The sequence below is a fragment of the Echeneis naucrates genome, chromosome 21, assembly GCF_900963305.1.
Source record: "Echeneis naucrates chromosome 21, fEcheNa1.1, whole genome shotgun sequence".
Taxonomy (NCBI): domain Eukaryota; kingdom Metazoa; phylum Chordata; class Actinopteri; order Carangiformes; family Echeneidae; genus Echeneis; species Echeneis naucrates.
The window spans coordinates 12,029,129-12,041,260 of record NC_042531.1 but is presented as its reverse complement, the minus strand read 5'-3'; the positions used below and the strand labels follow the sequence as shown (position 1 = coordinate 12,041,260).

The window sequence follows — 12,132 nt, the reverse complement described above, 5'->3', positions numbered from 1 at the left end:
ACCTGAGTCAACACAGCAATGTTTTTCAAAAAGCACTTCAAGATGAACCTGGTTTATCATATGTCTGACCCAAAAGCGTTTGTAACAAGTCAAACTAATCCCTAAAAAGAGCTTGTGTGTTATTTTGTAGGGTGGAAAAAAAACAAGTCATAAAAAAAAAAAAAAAGGGCAAACTCACTAAGAATGGATTGTATCCTGCTGGTGCCACAGGGGGAACTGCACCTCGTGGTCCGGCAGCAGGGGGCAGCACCGGGAGACCAGAGGAAAAGATGCCCAGAGCATTTAGGTTCAAGCCTGGGATCAAGTTGGCCTGTTGCTGTACAGAAGAAGAAGAGAGGCGGTTTGGATTTTAGAAGAAGACAGAAGACAAAACACTATGATTTGATTAAGGATATTTTTTTCTTTTGTGGTGATGTTTGATGGGGTTTATTTTTTTCTTCTTCTTCTTTTTTTTACGAACTTTTGTATCATATTTTAACATGGATTTTACATTGTCAGATGTCGAAAGTTGTTTCGTGCTGTTTCCTGGAATATGACTACTATTGATGACAGTAAAGAAAAAAAAATCACAACTTAGAAAATGAGCTACTAGGAACATAAGAAAAAATGAAGTAAAACCCCAAATAACTCTTTCTAAGTAAGTATTTCTTAGGAACCTTTTCTAATAAATAAATAAAATAAAAAAATACAGAACGATATGAAAGTTAAATATAAACTGTTAAATGTGGAGTGTAGAACTGGGGGAAGAATTTGTGTATTTGTATTACAGTAAAGTCAAAATAGAAGATAATTATTGTAAATACATCTGGAAAATGTGAATATAGATTGTTCGCTTCAATATCTGCTAATTTCTAATCCATTTATTGAGAAATGAAGCTGAAGATAAACCGATGACAGTTTCAGCTGTTGTTTTGTGTCTTGTTCATGTCACACCACATAAACCTGTTAGTTCTATTTGTCTCTAAATTTACATAAAATTATTTCTTTGAAGACTGAGAATATTCTCAATCTTTTACAATAAACAAATCAGTAAAAGTCCTTTAAATCACTATCTGAAATGATCGCAGCACTGCACTACTCACTATACACTCTTCGCTCAAGAAAAGTGAATCCTTCAGAGTTCCACGGTTTTAACAGGGTAGTTTGTTGTTCGATGACAAAAATATACTTCCCTCAAAGTCAAGTCAGCTATTCTGGTTTCACGCCTGAGACAAGACACGCGGTCTCCTTTCACTTCCTTGTTCAAAGAGAACTGTGTAATATCTGCAGTGTCACGCTAGATGGCCCTCACTGCTTACTGGAGCTGCTAACCCTGACAGGTGCCAGAAAGTGCTTGCGCCAGCCAGAACAATTTAACCGCATGCTGTGTGTTACTTCTTGATGATTATTTTCAAGCCAATATTTGGACAATGAAAATGAAGGCGAAAACTTGCAGGTTGCATGAAAATGGCACAGACAAAGTAAAACCTTTGATGCAATTTTTTCGAGGTCCTTCTGCAGCACATTGTTCACACATTCACTTTGTCCACCATTCATCTATGTGTTGTGCATTTAGTACGTGATAGCATCAATATCTCACTTCCTCTGTGGTTGACCTCTCTGGTTGCAGAACCAGTGATGTCATCAGGGTGGCGTGAAAGAGGAGCTGAGCAAAAGAGTGGCCTACAGATATCAGATTGGATGCTGGGAAACGCAGTGTGTTACAAGAACATAGACACATACACAGCGGGGAGTGAGCATGAGTCAGAGGCTCTGTTGAACGCACACACAGACACAGACACACACACATCCACAGACGTGCTGTGCTCAAACACACGAGTCATCGATGAGCTCTTCAGCGATTGTTTACTGTCATCCATTTACCAAGCGCACAACAGCAGGTATTCCTAATCCTGGTGGTAACATGTACTCAATGGGGATGTGATATTATCCTTCGTATATCATCACTCCCTGTTGTTCACCTGTCAGTTTGGGTGAGTCAACCTGAGATCATGAGACGGATACACAAACACTGGGGATGAGCTTACATTTATAGCAGCAATGTCATTCTCATAGGCTTCCCTCAGTTTCTTCATGATCTCCATCTCGGCCTTACAACATGCATCCAAGCTGCCCTTCACCGTGATGGTCCTCTCAGGGTTGTAAATGGTTAAGTCCTGTAACCTGCAAGGAAGATAACACACACAACCCCACGCACAAATGAGTACGTGCATATGCAAACCAAAAAAAAAAAAAAAGACAGCAGGCACATTTGTATTCTGCTCACATGTTTTTTCAGAAGGTTGAGGTGACTAAGATGTTTTAATTGGAGTTCCCCTCTCTGCCTTTATCTAATGCAAGCATTCAAATAAGGCTGCATCATCAACATTGTGGTAGTTGGAAAATGAAACAGACTTTAAAGATCAGTCAACACTGATGCGGCAGATCCTTTTAGATCCCAGATTCTTTAGTTTGTGTCAAACGCTACAAACACAGGATACGACACTTCCCATCATCCCCCAGGACAGGTGGGAGAGTTTTGAGAGATTACCACATAAATGACTTGTGAGCTTGATCAGCAGATGAACCACAGAGCTGCTGGCGAGCATCACGGTGCAGCGGTTTTTTTAACAATATCCACATTTGGTTGGTTCTCAGGCACGGCCGTATTATTATGCTCCAAGGTTATTACACTTTATTAGTAAATGAAATTTAGTCACTAATTACAATAGCACAGATATAAAATAAACACAACGTTAGATATTTCCTCCCACATCTTTCATCTTTTACATCCCTACTTAAACTGAAATAATAAAAATGACATGTTTACAGTCTGTTTCTTATTCAAAGCTGCCACAGAGATAAAACACACCACACATCTGACTGATCACGTTAGCCTGTGTTAGGTCAAAAACATGTGAGAAACTGAGTTTTTTTGGAATGCAGTGACAATCATTTTTAAGTGGCTCTAGTGACGAAATTGGGCAGTATGGTGGAACAGTGGATAACACACAGTGGTTCCATGAAGGTTTCTGGTTCCAACTCAGGGCCTGGGCCCATTCTGTGTGGCATTTGCATGTTCTCTCCAGTTCAAAGACACCCATGCTTGATTAATTGCTGTCTCTGACATGATTGTGAGTGTCAGTGGATGTTAGTCTCTGTATGTCTCTATATGTTGGCCCTGATTTTGCTGGGACTCTGTCCAGTGTTTGCCCCATGCAGTGTCAACTGGGATTGACTCCAGTGACTCAGACGGATAAACAATATAGATAGGGGTCAGTAACAAAATCTTAACATTGTTGGTTAAAAAAAAAAAATGCCCAAGAGCAGTTTTGTGATCAGTCCACAAAGAAGTTATCTTGGACGTTTTTTTTAACAGCTTCAGGCTTTGGAAGCAAAACCAATCTATTCTGTCCTTTGTGTTTAAAGATGTGGAGAACACCCTGAAAGGATTTCACAGAAACATCAATACTCTTCTCAAAAAGGACGCTTTCCCTTTCTCTTCTCTTTTCTCCTTCTCAAGGCTCATTACATCCTTAGAGCTCATGGAGAGACAGCAATTCATTGGCCATAAGTGAAAATGAAGGTTGATGAGCACAATCTTTTAAATGAGGTGTAATTGCCAACTTTATAATATCATGTACTGGATCGGAGCAACAATTCAACTCCTCACATTCATCTTTTAACAAGTCAGTTAAGTGAAAACACATGCTAAAAGGCTAGTGAGCAGAGAGGAAGGATGCCTAGCACCAAGAAGTTAAAATAATTTTATGTTATTTGTGCTTTAAATCATTTGGTGTATCACTGTTCAGCAGTCAACTCAAAGTATTCAAGCACTCAGGTGTGTGCATGCATGCCTGTGTTCCTGAAGATGCTACCAGTGTGGCGACCAAGCACTCACTGTGGGTGCGCATGAAAGAGGAAGGTGTAAGAGGCGACTTACGAGGAGATGGTTATCTTGGTCCCTGTCTCCTCTTCGATTTTCTTCAGGTTGCGGCCCTCCTTCCCAATCAGCCGACCAACCAGGCTGTTGTGGGCGAGGATTTTCAGAGGGATGTCCTCCGTCCTAAACAGAGAGACGCGCACACACACACACACACACACACAGTTTAGGCAAGATGGTAGAGGATAAGTTCTGCTGAGTGTCACTGATGTGGTGTGAGGAATGTGATGATGTGGTGGAGATGAACAGGAATGTGGACAGTTGCCTGAATTGAAGTACTGCTATGAGTGTAGGGCAACACAAGATCGCCACATGATATTTATTTTTACATTTCATAGAAAAATACCCAGATTTTTGCAAGGAGTGGCTTTGATGCCTATGCAAACAAAAATCTGTTGCGTTGACTGAATAAATCCCTTTAAAATAAACAGGTTTCTTTTGCAACAAGCAGACAATGTCCCAAAAAAGCAAGCAACAACAGTAAAACTACAGATTCTCTTTTTTCGATTAAGTCCTGAGCTAATTTTCATCTTTAAAATAAAAGGTTGAACTCATTATTCCTGACTTTCTTAAAAGATTATCATTAGCACATCACACTTACAGGTCATTCTTCTCTGGCCATTGATGGTTGTAAATAAAAAAATTTGGGGTAGATGGCGAACAATTTTTCATTTTAATGAAGTGCTGTACTTCAGTGGTCCCAGCCCACCGGGCTGACGGTCCATGGGTCATTTGGTTCCAGGCAGCACAAAAAGACTGAATAAAAGAAATATTTTATTGATTATCAGAGTCTGAAAGATGTTTCATTTTGAAAAAATGACCAGATATGTTCATCTGTGCCTCTGGACACATGTCAAGAAGCTGATACGGTGCATTAAAAATTAAGCCCAAAAGCTAGCAAAAATTAGTTAAAACAAACAACTTTGAAGGGCTTCTTTCGAAAAGGGAGAAGTCCTACTTAAAGTGCGGATTTATTGCTACAGGTGATTCTCACACACCGAGCCCATTGTGCATAATATGTGGCAACAGGCCAGCAAATGAAGCAATGAAGGTTTCAAAACTGGCCCCTGGAGACATACACTTTATCAGCACTTTGGTCACTCCTCATATATTCAGCTAAATTGTGAGTTTTATTTTTCTACACTTTGTTTTTCTTTGTTTCTATGCCGGTCTGTGAAATTATTGTTTTATATGAAACCGGTCCATGGCGCAAAACAGGTTGGGGACCGCTGCTGTACTGTACAAATTATATTGAATTAGCTAAGATAACTTTCCATAAAATGAATCAGCAAAATCCTGATTAAACCCAGTGTACAGACGGGCAGAAATTGCAAAGTTTGTTTCATTTTGATGTCTAAGTCCCTGACTGGCTAGTGGGTTAGGGTTGTCCTAGTTGTGTGTGGGACAGAGAAATCCCAAAAATAAAAATTACTTTTGAATGGGTAACAATTCTTTTGAAATAAAAAGGGAAAATAACAAGCCCCCAGGTGAATGCATGAACATGTGTGGACGGTAATAGGTTATTAAAATAGGAGGAGTATCATTTCTGTAATCTATATTTCTGCTTTGTAGCGCAATTGTGGGGTGTGAGTATTTGTGGCAGGGTGTGGTGGAGGGGAAACCAGATGCTGGGAGTTTCCTTTGGGCTGGGGTCACAGATCTGATGGGGGTGTGTGTGTGTGTGTGTATGTAGTGGGTGGAGTCATGATATATGCTCAGGAAGTGTAAAGTAGCACTGTAGGGTGTAGGTTAGTTTGGGGTGAGCTGTGGGGCAACTAGGGAGAGATGGCACTTCTGTGAGTCTAGAGGCTTTATTTCAGTGTGTAATTACAGGGTGGAAGTTAGCTGAGGCGACAATGTTGTTTCTGCAGGTGTGGCACTGAGGATCAACAGTTTGTTTAGTTGACACACATCAGGGATGTGAGAGCTACTGTGACTTCTGAGAGCAGGAGATGTGACTGGATCACAGCTGCCACCCTGCTGTTGTCACATATATTCGGTATCTGCCTCTGACTAAGGCAATTTACTGCAATAAATAAGAACAAGATGGGAAAGTTATCAAAATGGCTTCTGGTGTTTCCTGTCTTTGAACAGCAATGATTTCTTTTATTTTTTAATTAAAGCAGTGGGCAGCACAGCAATGTAGTGGTTAGCACTGTTGCTTCACAACAAAAAGGTTGTGGGTTCGGTTCCCGGCCTGTGGCCTTTCTGTGCAGGGTTTGCAAGCTCTCCCTGTGCCTGTGTGGGTTTCCTCCGGGGACTCTGGTTTCCTCCCACCGTTTAAAGACATCATGTTTGGGCTAACTGGTGACTCTAAACTGTCTGTAGCTCTGAGTGTGAGTTGTTGTTGGTCTCTGTCTGTCTCTGTGTGTTGGACTATCGGCCTGTCCAGGGTGTATGCTGCTCTCACCCAGTGTGAGCTGGGATTGGCTCCAGCACCCCGTGATATGTGGTTGAAGATGAATGAATAGCTGTAAAACCTATGTATATTTAATTCCTTCTGAATTACTGAATTCTCCTGAATGAAACAATGCATTATGCATTACAAAATTAATGAAGAAGAGCCTTGGGATCATGGGCTTCAGGTGAGAGTTGCTCATTAGATCGACAGAAGATTCAGGAGTTTAAAAGCTGTAGTGTCTTGTTAAAAGTGTCAAAGCTAATTAGGAATGTTGGCCTTGTTTCCCAAATGATAATCTGCAATCACGTGTCAGCCTATGTGAGTGTCCTGTGTGCACTGTGTTTACTGAGTTAATGGTCCAAGCGAGTGAATGCACAGTGAGATTAAAAGGTGTACAGGCAGGTTAATGGATAAGATTACAGCCCTGCAGACATTATGGCTAATCTCCCTCTGGGAGTGTATACATGCTATGTATAAACACATCTGAGTGTGTTTACGTGCGTGCTGAGGAATGTTTGTGTACGTTTGAGTGCTCACGTCTTGGTCTCGTTGGCCTCCTTCTGCATGATGTCCAGGATCATGCGACAGGCAGAGGAGCAGCCCTCTGGCGTTGAATGGATGGTGATGGGCTTTTCAGCTGCACCTGCATTTTCCTTCCGATGGATGTCCACCCTAAAGAAGGGGGAGGCCAAGAGAGAAGGGAGGGAAGGGAAGGGGGGCGGATCAGTTAATTGAAAATTAAATTGGTTGCATGCCCTTCAAACTCAAAAAATGAAATAGTGAAAACAAATAAGCTTTTAATTGGCCATCTCTCACCCATTAATTATTTGGAGCTCTCATTTCCAATATCTGAAAATGTAAAGCTTTATTTTATGCTACTTCACTGCAGAAATTAAAGGGAAGTAAAACTCTAAATCTGCAGACAGCACCGGAATTAAAGTGTCAACAAAACATAAGAGGTTCATCAAACTGTGACAAATTGGGGGAGGACAAATAGCAGCAGGAATTATCAGGAACCATCTTCATTAGCTTATCTTACTTGGACTGTGTCTGTTTGGTGACATTCTTGATGGTGAGGCCCTCCTTGCCGATGATGGCTCCCACGAACTGAGTAGGCACAAGCATGCGGAGAGGGAAGTCATGCTGTCTGGGGCGTGGAGTACCGAAGCCTCCCGAGGGCCCCGGCTGAGAGTCGCCCTGGTCCCGGGAAGATCGGCCCCCACGTCGCGTGCGTGGAGTCTGGACGGGTGGAGCAGCATCCATGTCCATAATGTATGACACCTTAAAGGAGCAGTCGTCAAACTGGTGTCCTGTCAACTTCTCAATGGCTCTGGAGAGGGGAGGAGGGAGAGGGAAGGCAGAAGAGACCAACAAAAGTAAGCAACAGCATTTTAGTAGTATTTTTAGTTTTGTGGAAGATATTGATTGAGAATTTCCAAACAGCTATGACTTAAACCATCTTTAAGAATCCGATAGAGTGACTTTCCAACACTCTGACACACTTGCTATTCTGACTCTCTGTGTGGTTATGAAATTAGGTAGTATACCGAACAAGCAACTTTTTTTTTCAAAGACAAACAATCATATCCATTCTAGACCAGAAAAAATTGCATTTCTAATCTTTCTATCCACACTTGAAGACTGAATCTATTTTTATAACATTAAAAAAGGTTGTATTTACACATCTTAATCCAAACACTGTACAATGTGAACAACAGTACAGATATTCACCATGAGGCTGCCATCATAGCTCTGTGATGGGGTAGAATAACATAATCAATTTCCAAAAGCTCAGTTTTCCGTTTAAAAACCCCAGTTGAGATGCTTTTTAAAAAGCTCAATGTGTGGTTTAAAAAAGAAACACTAGGAAAATGTGGACGGATATGCTAAAAGAGCAAAAAATAGATGGCTTTTTAATTTTAGCCTGCTTTGTGTGGCTATACTTTCATTGATTCATTCAACGTTGCCACTGCTTTCCTGTCAACGCACACGTTACACGGACAGTTACGTGAGCACGCTGCTCATGCTATCTGTGCATTCACACTGAAGAGAGGGGGGAAAAAAAGCAAACATTTATCTCAAGCATTCACCTCACAACCGTCATTCATTTCAATGCGATCATTATTTGTGGTTCTTACACTTTAGCTTCCTCCTTGGTTGCGTACGTAACATTCACCACCGCCGTTTCAGTGTCAGTGTTCACTGTGAAACCAGAAAGAGAAAGGGAGGATATTTAGTATCTGTGTGTGTGTGTGTGTGTGTAAATCATGAGACCACAGCCACATTTACAGATGTACATAGCAGGTCTTTGTTGTTGCTGTAGGTGAGTCTGACACGCGTCCAGGTTCCCGTGGTGACCCTGAGAGTCTGTGTGAATCCATTAAGCCATCACCACACTGGCTGCTCTCCAGACCCCGCTGCTGCCTCTACAGACAGGAGCTGCTTAACACAACACACTCTCTGCCTCTTGCACAATAACAGATTTAAGTTTCTCATGACAGCCCAAACAAAGCCAGCAATCCGGCATAAAGGGAAATCAAAAGGTGTAACAGGGACACACCTTGGGAGGATTTGTGCTGAGCAGTGAGAAAAGAACAAGACTATGGCCCCACGAACTTAAAGTCATTGACATCTCAGACAGCTTTTATCACACTGTGGCAACTATTGTGATAAGATGCCAAACCAGGGCAAGTGCTGACATTTTCATAATCATATAGAAATCTTGTGTAATAAATCAGACATGTTTTCATATCTATGAGTTTCAGCGCTGGGAGCAGTGCAATTAGACTAGTCTACTTATATATGCAGCACATAAGTACAGCTCATTTGTGCAATCGGATAGTTAAAATTCACATTTAAGTCAGTAATAACTGGAACTACAAAGAATTTTGCTCATCAGTGGAAAGAAACCATTTTTTCTACTATCCAGCCCTGACCACTGTGAAAGCTGACCAAGTCATCCATTGCTCTGCAGTCAGCCCCACACATGTGCAAAAGCCAAAGGCTGGAGTTGCTCAGTGCTCACACAGTGATCACATCATCATTGATAAACCTCAGCCTGAGGAAAAAATCACCATGGTCACACCAAAACTTACAGTTTACCAAACCGATTGTGACAATCCAACACTTTCCAATGAACAAACGGGTGCTTTGTTTCGGTTTTATTATTTTGTATGACCTACTAAGAAGTCGGCACTTTTTTCATGACTTATTGTATTTAATGTGTTATAATTTTCTATCACACACACTTCATTATATTCTTATTTTCTACAAAGTAGTTTGAACTTTTTTTGTTGACCTGCTCTCATGTCCCATTCATCCACCAAGTGACCAATAGGAAAAATCATAACCTCTTCGGCATAGGAAATGAAGATAAATGTTAGTTACAGCCCTAAATAGACAAATTGCACACAAAATGTTTAGCGCTGGACTGGAGAGGAGAAGTTTTCTTCTCTCCTGCTGTCGGCAAAGAAGAAAAGTTATGTCACCTGTCTACTGTGTTCAATGGTTTTAAAATAATGCTTTCTGTTACCAAGGAGGTTACAGTGTCTAGTTGTTCATCAGTACAATTACACAAAACATACTGAACAAGTCTAAGACACACCTGGTGAGGAAATGAAGCGTAGGAAGAGCCCATTTAGTCAAAGATAAATCTGATTAACTTCATTTGAATTAGATCTTCCTTTTTTAATGTGCTTTGATGAATGCTGTTTATCATCGGCCTGTTTTTGGTGTACTTAACTTGTGAAGTCCTTATCTTTATCGTTTTCTCCTCTCACAATAAGTTTTTGTAAAATAAGTTTTTATGGAAAATGCAACTTGGAGGTCCTGTGAAGAGACAGAGTGACAGTAGGACAAAAAGCAACATAGAATGTCTCATTGATAACTGACCTTCTATTCTACCGAAGTCTCTGTCAGAACAGATAATCAAATCAAATCCAATCCAATATATCCATTGAGCGCTAGATCATAACACAGTTACTTCAAGGAGCTGTACACATAGTGCAAGTCTAGACCAAACTCATTATGGAGTTGTTAAAGAGACCCAACGTATCCCTCCAAGAGCAAGCACTTGGAGGCATTGGCAAGGAAAAACTTCCTTTAAGAGGCAGAAACCTTGGGCAGAACCAGGCTCAGGGAGGGCAGCCATCTCCCCCGACTGGTTGAGGCAGATAATGGCATCTCTGTTATGTCAACGCTGAATCTGTGTAACTGCTAAATGTCAAACCATCTACACAGAAGCCGCTGCTGCTTGATTGTCAGCATTGATGTCAAAGCCTGCAGAAAAAAAAAAAAAAAATCTGGATACTTTTGACTGAAAGAATGTGCTAGTAAACTTCATTGCACCGTTTGGCAAGTTACCCAGAAGAATGAGATACACCGCCGGTGTGAAAGAGTTAAAAAGGGATTTTGCTCCGTCAGTAAAAAAATAAAATCTCAGAACTGCTGTGCACCAGCAGGTTAGGAGGGAAGGGTTAAAGCTAGTGAGAGTGCCCAGCTGGTGTAGAAAGGGTGAGTGGGCAGAGCCTGGCATGGTGCCTGGCTCTGGCACTTACAGCCAGCTCTGCCCCGCCCCGGTCCACCTCACCTCGCTCCCCCCACCACCACCCCCAACAGCACTGTGAGCCTTCACTACGCCGCACAACAACACGGGACTCCGCAAACAAATCCTCTCCCACAGCATAACCAAAGCATGAATATGCTAAAGTGACGAGACAGGAGAGCAGAACGCAGGAAGTTGAGGTAGGGACAGCTACACAAACAGGACGGGTCTCTCGAAGTTTAGATTGCACAGTGTAACCATGCAGCCCTGATGCCTGGACGTCCGAACCGAGGGATGAAGAAGAAAGGGGAGGTAACACTGCGCTAGTGTGTGAGCACATTTAGTATCCTGTTTTACAGCAACATGGTGGAAACTGTGAGTAGAGTAGCCTCTCTCTGAGCTTCATTTTAGCACCTGTCATGGCTTCACTTCGTGGTAGTTGGTCTTGGCTGCTTTGACACACAGAGAGAAAACGAGCAAGTTTGTGCGAGCATTTGTGTACGTGTGTGTTTGTTTCTACCCTTGTTTCTAGCCTACCCTCGTATGTGTGTGTAAACAGTCGAATGTTTTTTGGGATAGTTCACACACACACACACACTCAAAGTCTTTCAGACAGTGCAAAAGCTTTACCACAGGCGCCTACAGTGTCCTCACCAATTACCACGATCTACCTCCCTAAACACACACACACACAACACACACACATTAGTAATGGTTGTCTGCCATGTCTGCCCACTTCAATCCATACTCTGAGGCTAAGGGGACCTGTAGTAATACACAGTGCTCTATTATAGAGGCTGCGTATGATTCAAATGCTTCTCTCCCTGGGTCAGACTTATAAGACACACACAAACACGCAGACAGACAAGATGATAAAGGCTGATTTATATCCAGAGATGGGTTATGTTTAGATAATGGGTCTGTGGGATGATGGTAATGAGGAAGTCACACGGGGAGATTTGACTCACTGGGAGGTCTGTGTGTGTGTTTGTGTTGCTAAATAGACACGTGTGCATTGAACTGTGGGAACCAGATGATAATGATGATGATGTTGAGATGAGAAACAAACAGGGAGAAGAGTTCTGTACCTTGTTCCACGTTTTCTACAGTACCATACTGAGCTAGAAGGCCATCCAAAACCTGAGGGAGACACAAAAGAGGATGTGACACAAATGCACTCATAGGTCTGATACTAAGAATGAGTTCATGGGCCAGCGATTTCAGTGTCAAAGTAGCAAGTGAAAGCTCAATAGAAATTTTGAATGA

At 41.8% G+C, this 12,132-nt stretch overlaps 1 protein-coding gene across 6 annotated transcripts in view; it reads right to left on the bottom strand.

Annotated features, from left to right (window-relative positions):
* The window catches only part of igf2bp2a (insulin-like growth factor 2 mRNA binding protein 2a), a 47,153-nt gene that overhangs the window by 9,298 nt on the left and 25,723 nt on the right, over positions 1 to 12,132 (bottom strand). For 3 of the 6 annotated variants that reach the window (XM_029529766.1, XM_029529767.1, XM_029529765.1), the window contains exons 4-10: positions 11,955 to 12,006; positions 8,462 to 8,525; positions 7,363 to 7,653; positions 6,861 to 6,995; positions 3,923 to 4,045; positions 2,028 to 2,163; positions 179 to 316 (exon numbers count right to left, since the gene is read on the bottom strand). In XM_029529766.1, coding sequence (XP_029385626.1) covers positions 179 to 316; positions 2,028 to 2,163; positions 3,923 to 4,045; positions 6,861 to 6,995; positions 7,363 to 7,653; positions 8,462 to 8,525; positions 11,955 to 12,006 — 939 coding nt within the window. Of the gene's footprint in view, positions 1 to 178; positions 319 to 1,993; positions 2,164 to 3,922; positions 4,046 to 6,860; positions 6,996 to 7,362; positions 7,654 to 8,461; positions 8,526 to 11,954; positions 12,007 to 12,132 lie in introns of all 6 variants that reach the window. The other 3 variants (XM_029529769.1, XM_029529768.1, XM_029529770.1) reach the window with 3 other exon arrangements.